Source organism: Melanostigma gelatinosum (assembly GCF_949748355.1).
Source record: "Melanostigma gelatinosum genome assembly, chromosome: 16".
NCBI classification, from domain to species: domain Eukaryota; kingdom Metazoa; phylum Chordata; class Actinopteri; order Perciformes; family Zoarcidae; genus Melanostigma; species Melanostigma gelatinosum.
This window is the reverse complement of record NC_136649.1, coordinates 19,421,155-19,447,170: the sequence shown is the minus strand read 5'-3', so window position 1 is coordinate 19,447,170 and position 26,016 is coordinate 19,421,155. Positions and strand designations below refer to the sequence as shown.

Genomic DNA, 26,016 nt, shown 5'->3' with positions numbered 1-26,016 from the left:
TACTATGACTACAACTCAAAATGCTTCAAACTAAAAGTAAGACTAAGATGAAATAAAGTGGAGTGATGGAAGATAATTCATTCTTTGACTATAGCGCAAATTGCTTGGAACAAAAATAAGACTTAAGTTCGAATAAAGATACAGTAGATGGATAAAAAACAATAAGAAGTTAAAATACATGAAAAAGCAGGGCAAAAAATAATTTGATAGATAAGAGAGGGGCCTAAAAGAAGACACTGTTCTGTTGTAGCATATTTTAGTTTATGTGGAAGATAATTCCAGAGAGTAGGACCACAATGACTAAAGGTGCAATAACTAGTCCAGTGTGCAATCTAGAAACATGTACATGTGGAGCTGAGGATTTAACATTAAAAGTAAAAGTACAGGACATTGTCGTGGGAGCAACTTAGCTGCAGTATTTTATTCAAAAAAATCATAAAAGTCCATATAAAAACAAATACAACAACAAAAGCATCAATAAATACAATACAAGACGCAGGAATAATCATTGCAGTTCAAAAGTCACTTAAAAAGCACAGACATTTGTTAATGAAAGAATCCTCAACACAGCATGGAAGGTTAGGGTTACCTTACGAGTCACAAACATGTTACTGGCACTTGTTCATCTTGGAAACTTGAGCAAAGATTCTAAAAGCATCATTAAATGCCACCTAGATCTTCTGAATTTGTATTTATCTTTTTGCGTTTCTGTTTCGCCTCCTTGCCTTGTGAGTCAAAGGTTGGCCCTGCAGTTCCGCCTCAGGCCTCCAGGGGGAAAGCACAACCACAGACCAGCGACACCGCACCAAAAGGAAGCAAATCGAAACTCCTCAATGAGTTCAACCTTCAGATAAATAGTTTGTCCGTTCTTCACGGAAGACCTGTGTTATAATCGTCGTGGCAACATGAACGGTTCGCTGCACTCCTCGCCCAACGTGGTGGACATAAAACTGAAGCGAGGCTCTTCAGGTAAGAGGACTGCTTTATTTGACGCACAGTTAGCACGTAGTGGTATAACCATGCTAAGCTATGTTAGCTACGTCAAGCTAGTGTGTATCCTGAAGCTAACGGATAATTAACGGCAAAACGTGACTCCTCTGCCTGTCAGATTTCTAACTGACAGTCTCTATTAAAGCCGAACGGAGCTGGACAGGTAGGAAAAGTTTATTTCGCTTATCACGAGAGAGTAATGTGTATTTTACACTTGTTACGTAACATTGTGTGAACTTTCTAAACGCTACAGCCTTGAGGATGATTCACTGTGTACTTTGCTCCATTGAGATAAATGTTGTGATTGAATCAGCAACTTCTGTCCAGGTATTGTTATTTGTTTATTTGATAAGGGACAGTGCACATTAATACAAACATTGCTGTAAAAGCGCCAGACTTAAAGCCAAGTGGCTGTTTTTCATCTGTAGTCCCAAAGCAGATGTTACAAAGTAAACCTAAAAACAGAATATAAGTCATGCAATATTGACCCTTTACAATGCATGCAGAAACAATGAAATAAGTGAGAATATTAACAGAAGTAGTATCATTGAGGGGACTCTTATACTGTCAAGTACTAACAAGACATGCAACACAGAGGCTCTCAAATTCAACACACACAAAGCAAATCAAATGAGGGATAACTACGGTATGTTACCGTAAATATAAACATTGACTAAAGATTATGCTGCATTATGAGACACTACAAAACATCCATGTCAGAGGCACATAAAACATAAAAGCATGCGGAGTATGTGAAATATATGAGTCAGTCAGACACAGCTAAACAACAATAAAAGACATGCAGGTAGATGAGGGTTGACTGGCAATTTCAAGACAGACAGACAGGTGACGACAGACAGACAGGTGACGACAGACAGACAGGTGACGACAGACAGGTGACAGCAGACAGACGGAGGGAAGTTCAACACGGACAGATTGAGGACAGTACGGTGCCGTTACGTTCTAGTGCTGACAGAGCTGGGTGCTAACTAACCATTTCTTTAATAATTTGATTTGTATCTATTGGATATTACTCGCATACATCTGTCTCATACCACACTGTCTGTTTTATTTTAGGTTTGGGGTTTAATATAGTTGGGGGTGTGGACCAGCAGTATGTGATGAATGACAGCGGAATATACGTGTGCAAAATCAAAGAAGATGGAGCTGCAGCATTGGACGGAAGACTCCAAGAGGGGGACAAGATCCTGGCGGTAATGCATGTTGACTTCTTATCCAGGGGGAAGGATGTAGAGGAGGGTATTTATTTAATGTTTTGTGTACAATAACAATTATGATAATACACTTTTATTTAATAGCACCGTACATACGGGGGTGTAGTAACTTTGTGCATTACAAAACAAACAAAAAAGAGGCAACAAATATCAAGGTCTGGTGAGGACAGGATGTGTAAAAGATGTGAATAAAAGATAACAATAAAACAAAGCATGAGGCACAATTAGTTAAAGGCAATGCTTTAAAGTGCATACATTTTAGATTACCATTTAAAAATGCAGATATTTGTGTGATAGTTTATAGTTTTTAAAACCAAGAGCAGAGGACTGAAGAGGCTGTGAAGGATTACAAAATGACAAATAATTAGTACAGCAGACTGGTTCCAGACCAGTCAGAGCCTTGTAAACAAGTAAAGGAACTTTAAAATCACCTGGAAGACACTGGTGTGTGTCGTCTCTGTAGCCTTTGGTGAGATTATTGTGCAGAAGCGCACTATTAGATTGTACTACACCTCAACATTGTACTTTTGTACTTGAGTAAATGTACTGACACTAGCAACTATTTTGAGTTCTCGTCGGACAAAACAAACACTTAGGCAAAATGTCCGAAGTCATGACGTTTATTTTCTGACATTTTCTCTGTACAAAGTCAATGTCAAAGTCATTTGATTTGGAGTGAAAGTGAATGGAAAAGCACATCAACATTGTTGTTTGTGTAGATCAACGGAGTGCAGCTTGAGGATCTGATGCACCGAGCTGCAGTGGATCTGTTCAGGACAGCGGGGGAGGACGTGGAGCTCCGTGTTCTGAAGAAGGTGAAGCTTTAAAATGACCTCTTCCTTGTTTTCAAATGTTTGAGTGGTTTGTTGGTTTTTGTGCTTTTGTATTTATTTTGTAAGCAGTTGGGGGTTTTTGTTTTGTTTGTTGCCTCATTGTCCACCACAATGGAAAATTGTGTTCAGCTCACCGAAACATAAAAGCAGCGCAAGAACGCACGATATTAAACAAACACAGGAATGAAACGCCATCAAATACATCTCAGAACAATAGCAAAGAGATACTTTATAATTTAGTGGCGATGGTCTTGTTTCAGGCGAGTTGGCCCACTACCGCTATCAACCACAAGGAGAAGCCTTGAGATGAACGATGTAACATCAGTGAGCCATGTCCTGCTCAGGATTGGAGGTCTTGTCCGGACAACGTTCAGCTCCACTGTAGTTCCTCCTCTACGTCCTGCGTCCCTCTGACCAGCTTTACCACCAAATAAATCACCTGATAATTTGTTTACAGCTGCCACGCCCTGAGCAAATATATACTCTACCACATAGACTATAACATCACTAAGACTGAGAAAGAAGAAGTCATGTAGTTGGACCGTTGTTCCTTTAGAGCAGGGATTCCCAAAGTGGGGTGCGCGCACCCCTGGGGGTGCGCGAGCTGCCTCTAGGGGGTGCGCGAGAGGAAAAGTGTAATGGCGGTCTGATGGTGTAATAATATTAAATATTTAAAAAAAATGTAATTTTAATTTAAAAGCTGTCAGGTGGGACATCTGAAGCTATCAGTCGTAAAAGAGGAGAGGGACAGAGAGAGAGAGAGGAATCGGAGGCGAGGGGAACGGAGAGGTGCAGCACAGACAAATCGGGAGCACATCGGCCCATCGCGGAGTCAAGGTGAAAAAGAGGAAACGAGAGTGAGCATCAGACTGGGAAAACAAGAGGAAATATGATGAAAAGTATCTGTGTCTGGGCTTCACTTGGATTGGCAACGCAGATTCCCCAAAGCCACAGTGCGTGGTGTGCAGTAAGGTTCTGGCTAACAGTCTGAAGCTCTTATTTACGTCGCCACCTGAACACCAAGCATGCCAGTGCAAGTCAAAAGCCCCTTACATTGTTTATATCGAAATTGGAGGAGTTACAAAACAGCCAAAAACAACTGGAGTCTCATTCATGTGTTGGTCTATAAATGACGCACTACGGGCTTCATATCTGGTTACAGAATAGCGAGAAAGGGGCTACCGCACACAATCACTGAAGACGTGAGCTTGCCAGCTGCCAGAGAGATGGTGGAATGTATGATTGGAGAGAAAGAAGCAAAAAAGTTGGACATGATCCCGGTGTCCAACAACACTGTGTCGCGCCACATCGATGCTTTGTCCGAAGACATCCTGGCTACATTAGTCGCTCATTAATTGTAAATGAAATGTGATAATCTGCCTCTGAGCCTGTGCCCTCGCGATCCGTATTGCTCTTTAAAAGTGACGCCTTGTGTAACTGAAAGTTATTGAAACTTTGTTGCAGTGTTTCAGGGCGTTTTCACACCTTCAGTTCGTTTGCTTTGTTCTGATTCAGGGATTAATATGATACAATGTTGCAGTTGCCTTTGTTCGGTTTGTGTTCACACTGCAACATTTAACAGCGGACTAAATATTGTAAACAAATGCCACGCGCGAGCAAACTGTGCTCTCATTGGTCCGATTCTTATGCGGCTATGAAGGCTTAAAAGGCTCTGTTGCTTATTATTTATTTTTTTTATTAAGGGGGGGGGGGTGCGCGAACCCGGTCGGGATGTAGAAGGGGGTGCGCGGCCTAAAAAGTTTGGGAACCGCTGCTTTAGAGGCTTGTATTTGATTCCTTACCGGCAGTTTTAGCCATTAAAAGTTGTATTATTTAATTCTAGCTGTCCGTTTTCTAAAGCACAGCATTTGTTTTTGTTTTACAGTAGATGGATTTGTCATGACAGTGGTTCAGTTTTCTCAGGAGAGAGTTGGTAAATCGTCCCAACAGCATCTTCTCAGTGGCAGAAGTGAGGCTGCAGCCAACAGCTTTTTCCAAAACCATCTCTCTCAATGCTCTCGTTTTCAGTCCTTACACATTTACTTCTGTGACTCTTTGCATGCGCAACCGTGCACAAAACTATGTAGAAATGCCTTTTAGGAAAGTCTTTACGAAAGTATGGAAAAAAAGTTGAAGAATAATTGTGTCTCACCTCTCTGTATGACTGAAGACCTGGTCGGATGATACTTCAGCCTTTACACGATGCTTATAAAAGTGACCTTGTTATTGCAACAAGTTATGCTTTTATGCTGTGAACGGTCATTACATAAGCTTTTAATTTGATTCATCACTTCTTAGAAGATGTATTGAAAGTGAAACATGTCCAACACCAGAATGTAAACAAACGTCACTCATTTCTACATGAATATCACCTCCCGTGCAGCTTTAATGTTTGTTCTTGTTTTCATATCTGTGTCTTGCAGTTTCCCAATGACGTGAACGGACCTACAGGCTCACAACCCGAGTCCAAATCTTCGGTGTCTACTCTGGAAATACTGGTCGCTTTAGCCGGAGTTGCAGCTTTCGGTGCATTTATTTACATGAGGCTCCACAGGAAGCACTTTTAACGAAGCCAACGTCTGTTTTAAGATCAAAAACTTTGCTAAAGGCCAAAGAAAAGAAAAGGGGGATGAAACTCTAAACAGTTGACGCTATTATTATTATTATTATTTTATTAGTAGGTGCAGGTGTCACTGATGAGTCTCTCCATGTTCATGTGATTAATGGCAGCTTCTTGACACCCTTCCTATGCAAAAGGATGCTCTTTTACCACAGAGGTTACCTTTTAATAGATACCTCTGAGCGTCGGGAGGAGCAGACGGTTGTATATTCCTGCTGCTGGGCTGAGCCCGGGCAGAAACAAACCTACGCAGAACACTATTAAATCCTCGGGTCCAGTCAGACTGGCTCAAGCTTCAGGGTCCATGAGCACACTTAAAGACGGTGTTGTGTTCAGTCACTCGCAGGCCTCTGTGCAGATCTGTCTGAGGAACCCACTGTACCTTCAGGGCCTCCGTGTTTTAAAAAAATGAATGCGACCTGGTTTGATTTTCATTTTGTGCCCCGTTGCACAGAATCATGGGAGGAGTGGCAAACCTGCGTGTCGTTAAACGTGATGAATTGACTTTCGGAGTGCCTTTTTTCACCGCCATGAATGGCCATTTAATGGCGGTGCTTGCTTCTTGTTGCTTCTTGTTGCTCCTTATGGTCAGCAAAATGAAAATCAACCCATTACATGAAATTAAAGGATGTTGCTGGCAATAATCTGTATTTTCTTATTGTCAACAAATACCATTACAAAGCCCCAAACCAACAGTGAGCTACTGCGTTCAATACTTTACGACTTCCTCTGCCTGTTTGTTGCCACAAACCCATTAGTTCAACACATAAACCTTAAAAAACACATCACAAATATGTAGTTTCTCTTTGAAAAATGGCTCTCTGAGCTCCTCAAACACCTGGGCACTGTAGTGTTTAGCATGCGTTACTCAAACAGAAGGAAATAGTGCATTTGTTGGGGACTATTTACAGCTGCGGATTAATACATGTCTAGTGCTTTCGTGAGTGTTTTGGTGCAGCAGGGTGGTGTAAGTGTGACCGAGTCAAAATAAACTTTAGTGTTAGTTGTAATGAAGAAACATGTCACCCAGTGCAACAGTGTGGCTCAGTGATGTGTTTTTAATATATCCGACGATACTTCTGACTTTGTTGGTTTGGGTCTTTAAATGTGATTCGCTGACGCTTAGAAAAACATCAGATTTATCCTTAAAAGCAAAATCCGCTTGTTTAAAGTATCACCAAGTCATCGCATGGTCACTCAGGGTGAACCATTAAATCTATATCTTAAAAACAAATCATTCCTCAGTTAAATGTTGTGTGGTGAGCAGCTCCTTTCTGATCGCTCAGTCACCGCTGAAGAAGTCTTTGTTGTGTGTCTCAGTTATTTCAGACGTTCTTCGTAATTCTGCATTGAGGTCAGTGCTAATAGTCACATCGCACCTTCTGCTAAGGGATTGATTAGATCTGGAGTATAATTTAGTTAATTTGTGTGAAGGATCAGCAGCTTTATACTGAAAATCCATTTCAGCCAGTTCAATAGTAAATGAAAGTTTTCTTTGAAATGAGTTACTGTCAACAATGTTTTTTTTTTTGTTTGTTTTTGCACTAGCCACAATCATGGAACTCCTAACTTCCGTAGAACCGATGACTGAGTGAATTGTGCTGCTCGGTGTCTTTGTCCACATTTGTCAGGCCGTCTCTCAGGCGATCGTCTCTGACTATGTGGCTCTCGTTGTCTGTAAATACATTTCATGTCGCTCTGCTGAATAGGATTGTGAATATGTGCAGGAAGCCAGTCAACGCAGATCAGAGGCACTAATAAATTATGTAAAATATTGTGTGTTTTACATCCAAGCACCTACTGTATTAAAACTCATTTCAATTAACCTGTTTTAGGCTTTTTTATTTCTATTTAGTTGCAGGGAATGCAGAATATTTCATATGAATCTGTAAATACCAGTTTATGATCAATTGGATGACAATTTAAGAAATATTAAAAATACAAATACTCAGAGATATGAAGTTGTTAAAAGGTAAATAATTATGAGAATTAATTGAAATTGTGAAATAGCCAAAATTATAAGTCAAGTTTTACCATTTTTATGATTGATGTTTATGTCAAAATGAGATGTACAACATTGTTTGAGAATGTGTAGATTATGAACTATGAAATCAAAAAGATAAAATACAAAGTCAAATTTGAGATTTACCACTTCAAAATATGAGGTTTTAAGAAAATAGTCAAAATCTTGAAGTATGTACACGAGATAAAAGTATATCTTATATTTTTGACAATAATTACAAATATTCTCTTGATATTACATTAATTGTGATTTAATACATGTCATAACTCAATAATACCAAATTGAATGTGTTCCACTGATGGTAGATCCGGCTAAAGCTGAATCTGCAAAGCTAGCAAACGATAGCATGAAACCGGACATAATTGCGACAAACTATTTTCCTGTGTACAATATATGTTACCATATACATAAATAATACTGCTTATCAGTATCATAATTTCATGGGGAAAAATAAATTGATGATAAATAACTGAACGACTGAAAATAATGGTGTAGATTTATTTATTTTTTTGCTAATTTGATAACACAAAATAAACCTAGAAACCTGTTGCGTTAGCTATAGTTTTTATATATTCATTTACCTTTTTGACTTACCCAATTTGAGTGTTAGTCAGTCACAAAAAAATACACTTTGACGAACAAAACAAACTTATTTCACGCTATAACCGATTTTTTGAAATGACGTCGTTTCATGTGTCGTAACGTGTCTAACGGTCGGTTTCATCATGGCCCAGGTTGATAGAAATTGTCCGGTCTTTATGTAACGATATGTGCTCCTGCACACCCACCAGCAGCTCCCATGGTGGAGGATGTTGCCTCGGAGGCAGATATGATGTAATCTAAAAGCTTCAGTCCCAACAGGAGGGAGAGGGCGAATAGCCAGAGAACAACCGACACGACACGGATGAATATCTCACCTCCATCTGAGCTGGTTGTGGTAAACGGTTCCGTGTCGCTGGAGGAGTCACGAAGATGATGTTTGAAGAAGAAGAGGAGGCTGGATGCGGACGTGCAGTAGGAGATGCTGCTGCTGGTGAACTTGACTCCCACTTCCACATCAGCCGTAATTAAACAGCCATGGCTCAGGCGTCCTCTCCCGCAGCCGCTCCGACATCCTCCGGGTGAAAAAAAGAAAACAATGTGTGTCCGCTCTCCGCCTCCATCGTCGACATCGGTCCGCCCGAGCTGTCGCCTTTTTCGGCCCGTTGATGACAGGAGGGGCGCCTGCTTCAGACTCCAACCCTTGTTATAGGCCCCTTTATGTCCGTTGTGGATCATGTTTATCACCTCTAACCTGACATTTTGAGCTGTTGTGGTTGCTTTTTATATTTGTCAAACAGCCTCGATTGCCCCCTTACAACGGGTGTTTTTGGACCGCGTCCACTGCTGCACCTCGCTTTGCCCTGCAGGGATCTGAGTTTCATGCATGCCCAACCTCACTTGCCATAGTGGCTCTGGGAATAAGCTTCACTTGTCCTGTTTCTTTCGGGACGCTTTTCTCCAGCCTCCATGCAGTAGTTTCCCCTGAGCAGCTTCCACCACCACCCCTCCAGCAGACGTCCGTCCGTCCGCTGCCGCTGCTGCCGCTGCCGCTGCTGCTGCTGCTGTCCACCGTGTGGCCCTGTGACTTCAGAGGGGTGGTCCTGACAATCGTGAGGGACGTTTGCCTTTCCAGCTCAGGTTTAAACCATGGCCAATGAACCTGTCATCCTTAACGTCTATGATATGGTAAGAATCATCTAAACCACTTGCTTACTTTTTACTCAGGTGTGTGTGTGTGCGTGCGCGCGCGCGTGCGTGTTGCAGTTTGTAATCTGACACCGGCAGAGGAAGTGGACCCACCACCAGAAATAGCAGGCCCACTACACACCTGTTTCACAAGTGCACTTCACAGCTATTTTAATGTTGGAAAGAGTCCAGTTCGACTCAAATAGCAGATGAGAAACAGGTAGTGTTTTGCCTGCAGCATAAGACTGTTTGTGTAAATCCACAGTTGTGCGTGAATCATTTCCCAATGCTAACAAATGGTACTTTAATTCTACTCCCATGGACGTCTAAAGAGTGTTAAATTAAAAGAATTGTCAATGGAACTCGGTGAGCGCAGTCACACCCATCTTCAAAGATCGGGCGGTATGTACAGCTGTCCAGTGTTAATGCTCTTATCTGAGGAAGTAAGAAGGTCAAGTGACATTTAAAACATAAGAAATCAAAGTAGATAAGAAACTTCTGTAATTCCTTCGAAACAAGAGCTTCCCTCTGACCTCTGTCACTGTGCACACAGCTCACATGATGCACGCACACTCATACAAAAACACACGCACACACACACACACACACACACACACACACACACACACACACACACACACTCACATGAACCCACACATACCAGTAAAGGACAAGGGTCTTTATTCAGACATGTGCCTGGTCTTTTCACTCAGTACTGCTGAACAGCCTCCTGTGTGAATATTATGCAACATGTTGCTGTAAATCCACAGAAATACTCCAGTTACACCAAAACAGTTGTGATATTGTGGAGTGCATCCATACTGGTAACACTTTACTTCAAATCCACATATTTAGAATTTTTAAGCAGTACATAGAAATTCAACACACGAACACACTATAATAATGTAGTTGCAAGCAGATATACAGAAGTTATAAGCGTTTATTAATGTATTTGTCAACAATTACAACCTATCTGTAATATATAATGAATGATATAACATAGCTGTAATCATATTTAATTATATGATGACACACTACTACTATAAAACGTGTATTAAGCTGTGTACAAAAGACATGCTGAGCTGGTTATTATGATCAGTACTTCATGTACAAATGTAGAAGTACTTTGTGTGGTCATTTGAATCGTGTGTGGGCATGGCGGACCCCGCCACTGACAATGAAAACTACTATATCGAGAGGAAACCAATGAGTGTAAATACATTTAATGGCACTAGAAACAAATAATAGAGGGCAGAAGTGAAGCCGGAACTTCTTGGCTCTGTTTCAGAAGTAAGAAAACTCATTCAAAAGCCCATTTACATTTATAACAACTGCAAATACAGCCGTGGAACGAGTCTTTCCCAACAATATGCCGTTTGGCTTGTTTCATGTGTTTGGATAAGGATGGTCGTTTTTTTTGAACAACCTGTCTAATATAGTTGTTTATTCAGTGTTTATGTTTTTAGCAGCCTTTGACAAACACCATCTCCCCCAGTGTATATGATCACAACTGTGTTATATTACCAAACATTTCCTGTTGACACACCGGCTACAGATGCTTCAGGAGAGGAGTTATAGTTGTTGACAAATCAACACTGAAAATGTTCTTATAGGTGCTTACAACTACACCAGCTATACTGCTTATACATGGTAAAAGGGTGGATGGGGGTTCAGATAGTGTTAAAAGAATAATAACCTGAAGTGCTCATCTGTTAGCTTCCCAGACGTGAGTCAGCTTGCTCCATATTTTAAGAGATTGTACAAATGTCATGCTGCCAAAAGATGTGATTTGTAAGAATACTCACACACATAACTGTTGAATCACTCGGTCACAAAGCCAGGGGGCGTTCTTTGGTATCTTTAACTGTTCTCACAGATGTGGACCTCAGTGACAGCTGCTCAAACACTTCATTCCAGTGTGGCTCTGCTGTGCCGGTGCCAGTCGGAGCCAGCCTTAACTACTTTTACCCGAGAATCAAACACGAAGAAGGCGGCAAGAGTGAATCATGCGAGCAGAAACATGATGAATCGATCGTCTTCAATGTGAAGCCAATGTAACTGATGCGTGCAGCGGTGGATGCTGCACGCGCATATAGGCAGGATGTTGTAGGGGGAGACTGCGTGGATCGTTGCAGCAATTTGTTGGCATGCAACAAGAGAGAGATGAGGCGCATCATCAGAGAACTGTGATTTTGCAACATTTGTGACTGCTCCACTAGTGTTGCCAGGACTCTCTTGATTATGTACTGAGGCGAAAGTGAAGCCATGTAATTTGATAGTCAGCTCGTCATCATCTCATTTCACTTGTCCTTGTGCATTGTTTCCCTCCAGGAAGCTGAGATTAGTTTCCCATGGTGTGAAAGAAAAAGCAACCGCTAGAGAGCTGAATCGGGTAGAAGTCACTGTAGGAATACGACTCTGTTGACACAAAGTAAAGAGGTGGATATGCTTTTATTGTATCGCTCTGAGCCCGGAAATGTGCTCCATTATTAATATGGGACGGCTGGGGCAGTGTGCAGAGCTCTTAGCGTGTTTCCGCAGGGATGTCTCGTGTCAGTGGGCGTTGGGGGTTTGTAGAGCTGTGGTCCTGCCATCAATTATGTGTCGATTGTCTGCAGTGAAGGGCGACACGGTGGCTCATAGATCACTCGTGGGTGAATTTTCCTCCATCTCAGGACTTGCAGGTCGAACAGATCAGGTTGTTTATCTGCCCTTTCGATGGATCAGTCTTGGGTGTTTCCCTTGTTTTTCTGCCCAGTGCATGCTGGGACGCCACCGCTGTTACAATCCTGAGAAGGAATAAACTGACAGAGGAAACTAGTTGTTGAATATTTGCTTAAAAATGCAGGTTATCAAACGTTTTTATTTATTTGACTTTTATTTCAGCAGGAAAGCCTCGTCGTTCTGGTGAAATGAAAAACAATGAGTTACAAACAAAGGATTGTAAGATTCATTGCGTTTATTTGGCATATTTGTCTGCCCATATGCACATACATAACCAAAATAAGTGTATTTCCCAAAATGTCAAACTATCCCTTTATGTGTTTTAATGCCCACATTTCACAGCCTAATATGTATTAAATGATGGCCATATGTAACTGGGAGTTTATTTTTCTCTGTCGAGGCATCTTAAAAGTCCGAGTTATCAGCATCTTTCCTGTAATATATAATTGAATTTGCAATCAGGTATTTTGTGTTGTTTAATTCCTGATAAAACACAAATACCTCTTGATATTGATCCTAAACGAAGCCCTCTTCTTTACTCTCTTCTTCTTCTCCCTCTCTTTCTCTGCAGTACTGGATCAATGAATACACTTCCAATCTGGGTATTGGAGTCTTCCACTCAGGCATTGAGATATATGGCAGAGGTAAGACCTTTTCTTTTGTTTCCTTCATGTCTGTGAAATCCCATCACAGCACAGCGGGCCGCACTCGGACCTGATTGTGAGGTTTGAACGAGGCGGCCTTCACAGACGCCAATGAAGTCTGGTTTTAAAAATGGAATATGGAACCGTGTTCCTAATAACATGACCTCATTTGTCTGGGTTGAGTCACCATTAGCTCACTCTGTATTGTGTGTGTGTGTGTGTGTTGTATGAAGAATGAGAGGCAGAAACCAGCGTGAAACTAGATCTCTGGGAATACTATTATGCCCTTGCAACCAGAAATATTGTCTCTGTGAAATATGATGATAGTGAAAAAACATTCCTTACTAGGGCCAGAAATCACTTCTCATTGTGTAATTTTAGCGTGTGATTTTGACTGCGTGGATTTAATCATGTTGAATTTAATATACGATCACTGTCAGGTACAAGACTCTGACTCCAGATGTTTTGAGAGCTAAAAGCAACAAGGACATACAGTAGGTGGCACAGGTTTTTCAGAAAGAGTTATGTTTTAAATGTCGATTGTATCAAAAGACTTTAGTACCAAGCATCTTTGTGTTTCTTCAGTGGAGTTTTTAAGGGATTTATACATGAGTTTGCTGTAACTTCATAACTCATAGACAGTGATGGGATATATAACTAAATAAATGCACTCAAGTACTGTTATTAAAAGCAACATTTTCTGCTATTTTATCATTTTACACGCTACAGTCCAATTGCAAATGTTGTACTCTTTTACTCCACGTGTATTTGACAGCTTTAGTTACTTGTTAGCTTGCAAATCAACCTCTAACATACAAAACCAGATACGTGTTTTCCCTCTGAATTGTAATGAAGAAGACATAAAAAGTAGATTTACCTCAAGTTTGTACTTAAGTACAACACTTGCCTAAATGTACTGAGTTACTTTCCAACAGTAACATCTTATACATCTCAGTAAAATATATACTTTAACATGTTATTGATAAAATGACTGTGTTTATGTCCCCCATGTTTATTTGTTGATTTCCCATATGTTTGTTGTCAAAATGTATAAATTCTAATTGAATTCAGTATATCCACAGCTAACAATGTGAGGCGCTCTATTCAATATGCTGTGGCCCCAGAATGCATCACTGTTTTCTGGTGTACTGCTGTAAATACAGAGCAGAGAGGTCTGTAATCAGCCCGGCCTAATGATTTAAACACAGTGTGTCAGTGATTAATTGCTCGTTTCTTTGTAATTACAGTAGTTTGGTACTTCGGTTCAAGGAGTTCATTTGTATTTTGCGTCTTCGTCCACACAGAATTTGCATACGGGGGTCATCCGTACCCTTTCAGTGGCATCTTTGAGATCACTCCGGGGAACGCCGCTGAACTGGGAGAGACATTCAAATTCAAGTGAGTCGTGCTTAATTATAGCAGATAGTGCTCTGAGAGGTTGTTAATGTTAATATGTGCTGATTGGTCTGTTGCTGCTTTCAAACAGGGAGGCCATCGCTTTGGGCACCACCGACTTCACGGAGGAGGACATTGATAAAATCACGGAGGAGCTGGGTAAAGAGTTCAAAGGCAACGCCTACCATCTCATGCACAAAAACTGCAACCACTTCTCCTCCTCGCTGTCTGAGGTCCGTCTGATACGGTTTCTACTGTTTGTTTGTTTTGTTCCTACATGTACGTATTGTACAGAAACCATAAGATACAGACCAGTTCTGATATAGCTACATAGGTTAGACATGCATATCCTATGACATAAAAGTTTGTACAGAGACTTAAAGGGGCTTTCTACCAATTTCACATGTGAAGGTGTGAAAACAGTTGTATGTCTTCTGTGGCAAAAATGGAAAAATGACTGTTGATGTCGTCAGGGTTATATCAGCTTAACTTTTTCTCTTGCTCCATAATCAGTGAATTTTCATCTTGTCCAATGCTTTGCTTTACAACCAAATACCTGCAAAACTAGTTACATTCCCATCAGCCTCAGCTGCACTTAAATGTTAGCATGCTAACATCCTAAGCTAATTGCTGAACATTGTAAAAATTTTGCCTGAAACAAAAGAATGACCCTTCAGAGTTATGGGAAATGTAGGATCAACAGTTCTAGGGGCTTTGACTTTTATGGAAATACAATAAAGGCAATATGTTTGTATTCCGACTTTTTTTCAGTTGCTGTGTGGACGTGAAATCCCTCGCTGGGTCAACAGACTGGCGTACTTCAGCTCCTGCATCCCCTTCCTGCAGAGCTGCCTACCCAAGGAGTGGTTAACCCCGGCCGCCCTGCAGAGCCACATCAGCCTCGGCCTCCACAAAGACGAGCATAACGAGTCGAGCGACGAGGACCCTTCGTCCCCGTCCGGAGCCGCCGCCACCGGCTCCTCCCGCGGCTGTCGCCACACGAGGGTGTGAACTGCTCGACATACGCTGAACCCCCCCCCCCCCTGTCACCTCTGCTCGTGACCGTGGCATTAGAAGGCTTGAACAACCAGCTGACCTCATACTGTTTGTCCTCTGAGAAAAGAAGAAGTCCACTCTTCATGAAAAGATGCCAGAGACATCAGTCCTGCAGAGACCCTGTCTGTCCTGCAGACGACAGGATGACAAACTTTGACTAGAGCCCTGAAGCGTGGCTCAGACTCCACCACAACCACTTGTAGATCTGAAGTTTGTAGTACATTATTATTGGTCTTTTCCATGAACTTTTAAACCTTTGTCAGCCTTGTTCCCTGCCTTCAGAGCTGCTTTTGTAGAATAACTATATAGACATCTGAGGCTACTTATAGTGGCATTACCAGAAAACTGCTTATTAGCTCAATTTCAACAAGTTCTCGTTCAATAACCTCTATGTGGCCTTTCATTTTGTGGAACCTAAGTAGTTACCGATGGCCATTTTAGAGGGTTTAAAGAGGATTTGATTGTTCCTCGAGTTCAGTCTGAACTTGTAAAAATGTTGCATGTTGAAAGACTGGGACAAAACGTCCAACTAAACTGAGACGCCAGACTTCTGATCATATTATCAAGTATTTCTCCTCCTTTTCCTTTTGTAAAACGAATGACACAACCTGGGGCTTGTTTAAATCAATAAACCGGCAGTGAGCTGCCAGTGTAACCAGTTGTTAGACAGTTGTAAACAATCAAGGGCAAATGCTGTTCAGTTTAAACAGTCGCTGTTCATACAGCCTCGCTTGTGCGGCCCAATCACTATGTGTGAACATCTCAGAGACACAAAGACAAAGAAACTCAAGCTGCTACACTGACAATTATTGACTTTGTGATCCAGTACAATATTTGTCTACGCTTTTATATCCAAATAGTCTTTATATTACAACAATGCGATACTTAAAGGCAAGGAAATGTATATTTACGCCCAGAGAATGTTCCTCTGTGATACTGGTCTTATCGCCTTTTTCACCATTAAACCCATGAAGATTAAGCAGCCATGGAAAAGAGAAGAAGAAAATCAGTATTCTCCGTGAAGTTACAGAAGTCCTTAAAGAAATAGGTTATACATTTTGGGAAATATACTTATTCGCTTTCTTGCCGAGAGTTAGATGAGAAGATAAATACCATTTTCATGTGTCGATTGTAAAAATGATTGAGCAGCCGAAGCTGGTTAGCTTAGCTTAGCATAAAGACTTGAAGCAGGGGGAAACAGCTAGCCTGACCCTGTCCAAAAATAGCAGAAATCCACCCACCAGCAGACTGAAAACTCCCCACTGAACACATTATATCTTATTTGTTTAACTCAAACAAAAAAGTTGAAAACCGACAATTTGACAGATGTATGTTGTTGTTTTTTTGCCAGGCTAGCTGTTTCCAGTCTTTATGCTAGGCTAAGCTAACTGAATGCTAGATGAAGCTTATCAAACGTATTATTAATAAAGTGTATTTCCCAAAATATCAAACTATGACCACTTTATGTTTGATTTATTTAAACTGTGACCTGAACTATGACATGTTTACAGACACAAAGCATTTTAATTGTAATAAACCAACCTTTTAAGAAGTTGCTCATACTGCTGAGGTTTGTTGCAGGGAAAAGAGCAGATACTCATGAAGGGAAAATATGATGTCATGAAGTTATTTGTATTAAGCATGCAAGTACCCCCCCCCCCCCCCCCCACCCACCCACACAAAGACCCCTAATATTGATGATGACAAACGTCGGCTCCTGGTAGTTCTACAAATTTTAACACATGTTGCTTGCTTTTTTTTTTTAAAGCAAAAGCTCAGTGAACCAGGCCACATGTGATTTGAGTCTTGTCCCATCCCTCCTGCTGTAGTGTTTTTTTGGACACCCTTTCTCAGGAAAGAAATCACATGACTCGTAACAGTGGCGGTCATCTCATTCCTGCTGACCTTGTTAAAATGGGGTTGAATGTGCAAATTGTACTTCTTCATGTTCTTAAATATATTCCTATTTATTTTTGGTGTCGTCTTACAGTTCACCAAATGTATTGCGTTCAGACCTTTTTAGTCCATTTTGAGGCGACAGGAGCTGTGCAGGGATCAGTTATCCATGCTCAGAAGTCTTTTGCACTTTCTATAAAGCAGACCAGACAGGAATGTTTTCATTATGTATCAACCGTAACCCTGTATTTCCCTTTTCCTAACCCAGGACAATTTCAAGAATGATTCTATAGTACTAGAATAAAGAGACAGAATAACAAAGACATGTTTGGGTTCTTCTGTTGTAGCCTATGGTTGGGCAATTTGAGGATGTAAACTGTGATTATATGATTTATTTTAAGTTCTTTGATTTACCAGGTGTTTAACTTTTAAAGAACAGACATTTTAGTTTGTAGATAAACTATTTATAGATTCCAGATCTCAAAATAGAACTCGACAGATATATCAACTGGGCCAATATATCAGCTAATGTCATTGTATATGTTGGCCAATAATATAATGCTGAGATCAAAGAGAGAATTGGGTTGAAAAAGTAGAAATAAATACTATATATCTATATATATTTTTTTCTTTCCGTTTTTTGTCGTATTCGAGAGGGTATCCTTAGTCCACACTCCAGATGAGTGGGTTGCGGTAATGCACCCAAAAGCTGTTTGCCAACCGCCATAAAAAGCAAAAGAAGAAGAAGAAGCAGCATTTCCGGTCCCCTGGTCTGGCATTGGACCCACTCGCCATTTTGATTTAGTCGAGCAGGGCTGAGACCATACGGCACAAAATTGCAGCTTTACCATTGACGCAAACATCGAAACCGGAGACTCCTTGAGTTATAAAAGGTGAGACTGTAATATACTTGGTGTTAAATAATTGCATTCATTGTACGATTGTTTTACAAATAGCTAACTGGTGTTTTCTGAACAGAGAATGATGTCTTTGTAGCTAATTTAACAGTAGCTAGCTCGCCTATGCTAACAGTAATCGACCTCGAGGCAGCTAACAACCGTTATGCAAGAAGCGAAATTATTTTTAAGCTAGCTAAAGATAGCCTTTGTACTAATATTGGACCGCTAAATTATGAGTTTTGGGCATTTTTACTTCTCACATATCATCTTTTCAACGACACATTGATGTAATTAAAGCATTTTAACTGTTCGCTGAGCAACGCTTCATGTGTGTTCTCGTAGTTAAGGTTAGCACGCTGTAGCTAGGCCCAATTGATTATTACCACCGAGATAACTAAGCTAGGTGTCTAACGTCAGATGTTTTGATAAATGCCACGTTATAAACTAAGTTAACGTATTGTAACACATTTCAAATTGCAGTACTTGTTTGTACAACTAACCTTAAACTGTGTTGAATTAATGCCTCTCTGAAACAGTCTTGACTTTAATATTATAACCTTTTGTGTAAGAATACTTTTTGTTAGCACATAACATAGGCAGGGAAATTGATGTTTCAAGATTTTGTACGATACATTTCGTGTTATTTGACTAAAAACAACTGTTGAATGTAAACATACTAATCGACCAGAGCTGCCTTATCACGTGTCTTTGATCTTGATCAGGTGTGCTCTGTTTCACCTGAGCAGTTTTCATTCCAGACCTGGGGTAATGTGACACACCGTGGTTTATTTCCTTTTTTTTTTTTTTTTAAGGTCTGAGGAACCACAGTTCAGCGAGTGTTGGTGACTATATCCTTCTAGATGCAAAATGTAATGCTCAACTTCAAAACTCTTGTCTGTATTCTAATCAGTAAATACTGATTTAGCTTGGAACTTGCACTGTTAAATGTCTATAATTAACCTTTGGTTAATGAAGTCAACATACCTAGCCGCAAACATTGTGCAATTTTCCTCCTGGCCTGGTTTAATGATTAATGTGTCTTGTGTTTTCCCATCTCAGCAGGATACAATGAGCGGGTGTCGTGTCTTCATCGGCCGCTTGAGCCCACACGCCAGGGAGAGGGATGTGGAGAAGTTTTTCAAGGGATACGGACGTATTCGGGAAATCAACTTGAAGAATGGCTTTGGCTTCGTGGTGAGTGACTCACCAGTAACTACAAAATAAACATTTCTATCCTGTTTTTTGTGTTTTAGAGAATCACCGTTGATTATGTCTCTTCTCAGGAATTTGATGACCACAGAGATGCAGATGATGCCGTGTACGAGTTGAACGGCAAAGAGTTGTGCAGTGAAAGGTAAGAACCAGATCTGGTAAAAAGGTTTTTACCAAATATATTGATGGTGATATTGCCACAATATTGTAGGATTGATTTTGAATTATTTATTCTAAGTCAGCCCACACAGAATTGTAAATACCATAGCTTCATATCTATCATGGACTTGCTTCATCGACATATTAGAAACATTGAGTTTATTAGGCACACTGTATTATCCTAAGAATTTCTCGCTGTTCTTTTCAGGGTCACTATTGAGCACGCTCGCTCCAGAAGAGGAAGAGGTGGCGGCCCCGGAGGAATGGGAGGACGTTTCGGTGGCGGCGGAGGCGGCGGTGGTGGTGGTGGCGGAGGAGGCGGCGGCGGAAGCAGCAGTGGCGGCGGAGGTGGCTATCGTCCATCTCGCAGCAGTGGATCCAGGTAACTTCCTGAAACCGTTACTAGTTAGTTGAAGCTTCTACTTAGGTTGCGTTTCAGTCAAACTGGAAAATAGTTTTCGTGAAACTAGTATTACATGTTTCTTATCCCGTTATTGGTCCCTAGTGAATATGGTCACATGTTAAGTTGTTGTTCTTGTCTGAACTATCATAAGAAAACACCCAGCCAGCCAAATTTAAGTAGCAGGCTTGTATTAGCCAACTAAGTAAACTATGAGTAAACAAAACAATTAAAAGACTATCTTTCCTCCTCATATTAAAAGAACATCATTCAGTTCTACTTTGTTTCTGAATAATCATCATTCAGGCTATATATCTTTAATTTCATCTGGTTGTGCCAAAGCCTGGTGAAGTGTTAGTCTCTTGAGCAGGTTTAACTAAGATCAGGTGTTTAATGTGAACCTGTTATTTTACCTCTTAATCAAATTTCAATATTGACACTGCTCCTTAGACAATGCGTAAATGCAACAGGTGAACATGAAGCAAAACGAGAGGGTATATTGGTCTCCTGTCTGAACTGAAAATATTGTATTAACGCCTTTTCTTTTTGGTTTGCGCTGACTGGACAGGTATGGCCCCCCTGTGCGGACAGATCACAGACTCATTGTGGAGAACCTCTCTTCACGAATCAGCTGGCAGGTAAGCGATAACTAAACTTTCTTATTTATCTTATAACGCAAGATAAAAAGAAATGTTGATATCACGTTATAAGGACATGTTTTTTTATTTTATTTATTGGAGCAGCATTCTTTTGATCAGGCCGGGTCAATTTTTCTCTCGTCAGATTACTTAAAACTCATTAGGTAAACGGCCAGTTACAATAGAACCCTCAGTATTTTAGTTTGTTTATTTGTCCCCCAAATACTTTTTTATATATTTTTTTCTGATACGTATTCTGACCAAAAACATTTACTAGTTTTTTTTTATAGTTTTTTTTTATTTTTTATTTTTATATATATATTTTTTTTTAACCGCTGCTCTGATATAGTTTCCTTTATAGCAGAGGTGAATGCACACCCTCCATGGAGGTGTCAGCAGTGTGTAGCGCCCTCTCCTGGTTGTTTTTCTGAATAGTGTCCATTTGGTGCCTCTCCTTACACGCAGTTGCCGCCGGTCTAAAGTCTTGGCTGGGCCCCGTAGCGGGTGAAAGTGGTCTAGCGCAGGATACGGTAGCCTTAGGAGGTCCGTAGCCACAGTCTGGAGGTTCTGTGGGCTGGCACCCCCGACTGCTGTAACCCCCCTCAAATCCACGGTCCCTACACTCTCCCGTTTGGGTCTTTTTCTGTTGCTGATGGAGCTGGGGGCGGTGTTGAATCGGGCGCACACCCCTCCCCCTACTTGCTCTCTGGTGGTTCCTTACTTGTGGAGGCCGGATGCTGGTCAAGGCCGAGGTCGTTTCTCAAGGGCTTAACACTGCATTGGTTCCCATTTGCTATTTGGACAAGTGGCTCTATGATAATATCTTCCTGGGTATGGAGCGGTAAGTAGCATAAAACTCATGTGATTGGGTTTGTTCAGGGTCGGGTGGTAAAGGGGTGTAGAGTTACAGTCTCAAATGAGAAGGAGGCAGTTTTACTATGTAAACACTTAAAGATGAACAAATTACCCAGAGTACTATTGTCATCCGACCACCAAGTAATACACAGGTTCATCTCACATACTCAGACACAAATCCAGTATTGTACGCTAATAATGCATCAAGTTTCAAACTTAATACATAAAAGTCCTAGCTGTTGTAACCTGTCAGGCGTTCCACTATGGAGTTGACTTTGTTTGCAGATGTAACTTCATGGAGCCAATTAATGGGGCTTTAAAACTGTTTGAGTAAAGGCAACACTTGTCCACACAACACTTCCAGTGGCTCTTTTGTTTACATGCCCCCCACTGAAATTTGAGCTTATCACAGAGTGACAAAAGTCAGCATTAGATAACCCAAGTTTCAGTGTGTGCTGGTTATTTGCTGCCTGCTCATTTCTCTCCCTCCAGGTCTAAACAGGCTTTCGCCGGCATCTCGTGTTTGGTTCTTTGTCAGTAATCCGACATTATGCTTTGAAACAGGACCTGAAAGACCTGATGCGAAAAGCAGGTGAAGTTACCTTTGTGGACGCACACAGGCCCAACAAAAATGAAGGGTGAGTTGCTTTTCTATTAAACTGTTTAAATGGTCTTTGTCCTCGGGGTTGGTGCGGGTGCCTAACGATTGTTTCTGTTGTGCAGAGTGGTTGAGTTTGCATCCCGCAGTGACCTGAAGAACGCCATCTCCAAGCTCGATGGCTCAGAGCTGAATGGACGCAAGCTTAAGATCTTTGAGGACAGCAGGAGGTGAGTTGGTTTTTACACATTTTATTTAAGACTCGTGTGCTACATTTTTTTTTTTTGCACTCTTGTGCCATCATGTTGAAACCTAAAACTGGACAATTGGACATCTTGAGGGGCTGGTACAGGAACAGATCAATATGTTGGGAATATTTTAAAGATATCATTTTGACCAGTTCTTGTTTGCCCTTAATCGCTTGTATTTCCCACCAGTAATCAAACCATTCGCACCAACCAGAACAGTTGTAGAGATCTGTCAATACCAGACTCTCCACAAACGCACGTCCACAGGATGCATTTTAAAATTACTTCTCTTTTCCAACAGCCACAGCAAGAGCCGCTCCCGCTCCCGCAGCTACTCGCGCTCAAAGAGTCGTTCCAGGAGCCGCAACCGCTCCAGGAGCCGCTCCAGGTCTATGAGTCGCACTCCAGAGAAGAAGACATCCGGAGGGGGCAGGGCGTCAGGCAGATCCCCCTCCAGGTCCAAGTCTCGCTCCAAGTCTCGCTCCAAGTCCCGCTCCAGATCCCGCTCCCCCCGTTCACCTGTTCCTGCTCAGAACAAGCAGTCCCGCTCCCGTTCTCGCTCTCGTTCACGCTCTCGTTCTCGTTCACGCTCCCGCTCCGCATCTGCAGACAGCAAGCACTGAGACCGGTGCACCTGTTGGCCGTAAAATAGACTGATAGTTGCTCACCACAGGCCTGTATGGTGGCATGTGATTTATTGTTTCCTTTTAATAAAGGGGAGGAAATCCCCATTTACATGGCTTCTTTTGAAACGCCATGTTCAGTCATTATTGTGCCCTCATTGGCGTCGATTTTTTTTATTTTAGGTTGTTTTGTTAGTTTGGATGACTTTCCTGGAGGACAGGAAAATGTTTATGTTCCTATTACTTCATTTTTTTTGCCCCCTCATAAAACCCCCTTTATATTTTGCAGAGTGACTTTTTGATTAGTGATGATACTGTCATAGCTGTCTCCCATGTTCTGATTCCATCCGCTCCCCTGTGCTCTGCGGGTGTTCACAGCAGTTAATGGTTAGGTGGGAATGGTATTTGTTCCCCAAAGTGTCGATGGGTGTTTTTTTTTTGTTTGCAACGCTAGCGCCTGGCATTGCCGTGAAACTGTGATTCTGCTTCTGTTGATCTACACGTGTTGCATTCACTGCCCTGCTGTGTGAACAGAATAATGGCAGCGTCTCAGATTGTAGTTTACTTCAGCTTTCTTGTGTAATGATGTTGGAATCTGGCATTCATTTTATTCAGTTCTGCTGTATCAGGACCTCGTCTCGCGTTGTGATTCATCTTTGCTTTTTATGAACGAACTGCAGCCTCGGTCTGAAGCGTGTTGTGGGTCTGTACACAGCAGGAAGAAATGTCTCTAAATAACTATTAATTTGATACTAATAAAACTCTCACTGCATATTGTCATTTAATTTTTTTAGTAATGTTCAGAAAGAACAATGATTTTATTTTTTTTTAATGTTTTGTGAATATGGTTCGATTGACTCAAATGTTAAAGTTTTGCAGTTCAACCGAATAAAGTTTTCACAAACTGTTAAATCTGTGATCCGATGTTCATTCTTTCTTGCAATTATCACAAATAAACACCAAATAAGCTACAACTACAAATGAATCTCAGTACACATAATTTAAACTTATTGACAGAGTTGTTGGATATGTATCTCAACTTTGCATCGAAACTAAGCTAGTGGTTGACTAGAATACAACAAGCAATGCCGTATATGAAAAACTCAATTAATACATTTCATTTTAATATTCTGTGCTGGTGGACTATTCAAACTCGGGTGACAGACCTGAGAGCTTGATGCAGATGTACCTCGTGGAGCGCTTTATCATTTTTGGAAAGTTTGTATCCGAAACATATTTTTAAGGAGCGTTTCTTACCTGCGCTGTTGGACTGTAACGAAGTACACCAGCTCACGTACTGTTTGTGCAAATTTACGGTACTTGTGTCTTCATTCTGCTTTATACTTCTACTCCACTTTTATTTGACAGCCTGCAATTGACTTCTCCAAACATACTAAGAGTTTATGAAATATGTTGCTTTCTTATGAATTAAACTACTTGTTTGAGCTGAAACAATTAGTCGATTGATAAACTTAAACAAATCTATACTATAATATTTTGATCGTGCATTAATTAAAGGGGGTGAATATTTATGCAAACACTTATTTTACACTGCACTGTTGTTGGCTGCAAGGGAGCAGCTGAAGGGTCCTGTAGGGGGGTAGCCCAGAGGGTCAGCCAGCACGTCTGGAATAGAAAAAGGTGGAAGTCCAGAGGAAAAAAACATACAATAATTGTTTTGGGGGTCAGAGATGTAAGTTAAAAAACTAATGAGTAAACTGTGTTTTCCTTGACAAGTATTGATGGATTAATATGAACAGTTTATCAACTCATATTAATCCTTAAAGTGACTAAATCCATGTCATGCAGTGCTGAAAACATTGATGGTGAAAGGTTCCTCCTCCCAAAAGCAAGAGTTAAACTTGTTGCAAAACACGACAGGGTTAATTATTTGAAATTGTGTTCTTCAGGGCCTCAACTTCAACTACACGGATCACCACACGGTGGCAGTACCTGCTTGTCGTCAAACCCCAGAATACAAGGCTGTGTGTGCATAATAAATATGAGTTATCAGTGTTCATTATTGTAATAAATATTCATTTATTCATTCATGATTTGAAAATTGTTGTCTGGTGTGGGAACAGTATAGTTTGTAAACGTTTGTTGTTAAAAATGTACACCAAATTGCACAATAAGGAGAGGATTGAACCTTTTTTTTTAAAGCAGCACAGTGACAATTAAAGGAGGGTGATTTTGCAGCAGTGCACCTGTGTGTCTGAGTACTGTGCAGTAATACATTTGGGGAATCGATCTGGCGACACAGCTCGTGCCCATGGATCCGCCCAGACCTGCACCCGATGCACCTGCCAGAGAAATGGGCAGAAATGCAGTTTGGAGAGACCGTCAATGACGTTCTTTTCCTGGGGGGGAACATATGAGGGGTGGTTAATGCCCAAGCAAGGGCCAGCTGAAGAAGACTGAGAGCAGTGGCAGGTAGAATGAGTGCCGCTGTAAGAAATAAATCTGCTCAGTTTATTATTATAATGAGAAAATCTCTTTATAACAGGATGGCTTTCTGACACATTTGAACAGATTTTTCTACCAAGAAGAATATTTTCATTTGATGCTACTTAATACTCCCACTCCAATAGGCTACATTTTTGAGGACAGGATTGTAGTTTTTAATCTTAATCTCAATAACAAATATGATCAATTTATTGTAAGCCACCGGGCAGTAGGCTGCATTGTGTTATTTGTAATTTCTGTGTATTGACACATTGAGAGCAACGTAAAAACCGGAGTCAAACTCCCTGTATGCGTTCGCATACATGGCCAATAAAGCTGATTCTGATTGTGATCAAGTATTGCAATTAGCTCCACCTTTACCAGCTGCATATACAATGGCCCATTCCTGCATAATTTACTTTTAGCTTTGGTCGTTTGTACTTTTACTTGTAAAGTTCTGAATGCAGGAGTATTTCTACACTCTGGTATTACTACTTTTGCCGAAATAAAATATCTGAATAGTCTACTACTTCTAAGCAAACAGCAGGAGGTTAATACTACTAATAATCAAAGGGAAACAAATATATATTATTATTATTCGTCACATGAAGATTGTAAACCACTGTAAAGGAAGCGACTTTAAATGTTACTAAGAATTGTATGCTGGCGTTTCCTGGCTCTCCTCCGCCCCTCTCTGTGTGGCACTAATCACCCCTCATACACCGGAGCAGCGTGGTTGGCACAACAAGCTCAGCGCTCGGTCCGTTCACTCCTGCGCTGCTCCACTGCAGTCCC

The 26,016-nt window shown here is 41.0% G+C and overlaps 2 protein-coding genes across 2 annotated transcripts; both read left to right on the top strand.

Moving 5' to 3' along the window:
- Window positions 1-783: 783 nt before the first annotated feature.
- LOC306790218 (deubiquitinase DESI2-like) lies at window positions 784-16,650 on the top strand. Its single transcript, XM_079286365.1, has 7 exons — window positions 784-969; window positions 2,068-2,204; window positions 2,945-3,040; window positions 12,725-12,797; window positions 14,102-14,195; window positions 14,284-14,425; window positions 14,964-16,650. Exons 1-7 carry the CDS (start codon window positions 906-908, stop codon window positions 15,201-15,203), a joined length of 846 nt encoding a protein of 281 aa, XP_079142491.1. The 5' UTR covers window positions 784-905; the 3' UTR covers window positions 15,204-16,650.
- A 1,287-nt stretch (window positions 16,651-17,937) lies between these two features.
- srsf5a (serine and arginine rich splicing factor 5a) lies at window positions 17,938-23,688 on the top strand. Its single transcript, XM_079286358.1, has 9 exons — window positions 17,938-18,037; window positions 18,856-18,912; window positions 19,103-19,237; window positions 19,327-19,397; window positions 19,623-19,796; window positions 20,374-20,452; window positions 21,872-21,945; window positions 22,031-22,135; window positions 22,455-23,688. Exons 2-9 carry the CDS (start codon window positions 18,904-18,906, stop codon window positions 22,774-22,776), a joined length of 969 nt encoding a protein of 322 aa, XP_079142484.1. The 5' UTR covers window positions 17,938-18,037; window positions 18,856-18,903; the 3' UTR covers window positions 22,777-23,688.
- The last annotated feature ends 2,328 nt before the right edge of the window (window positions 23,689-26,016 follow it).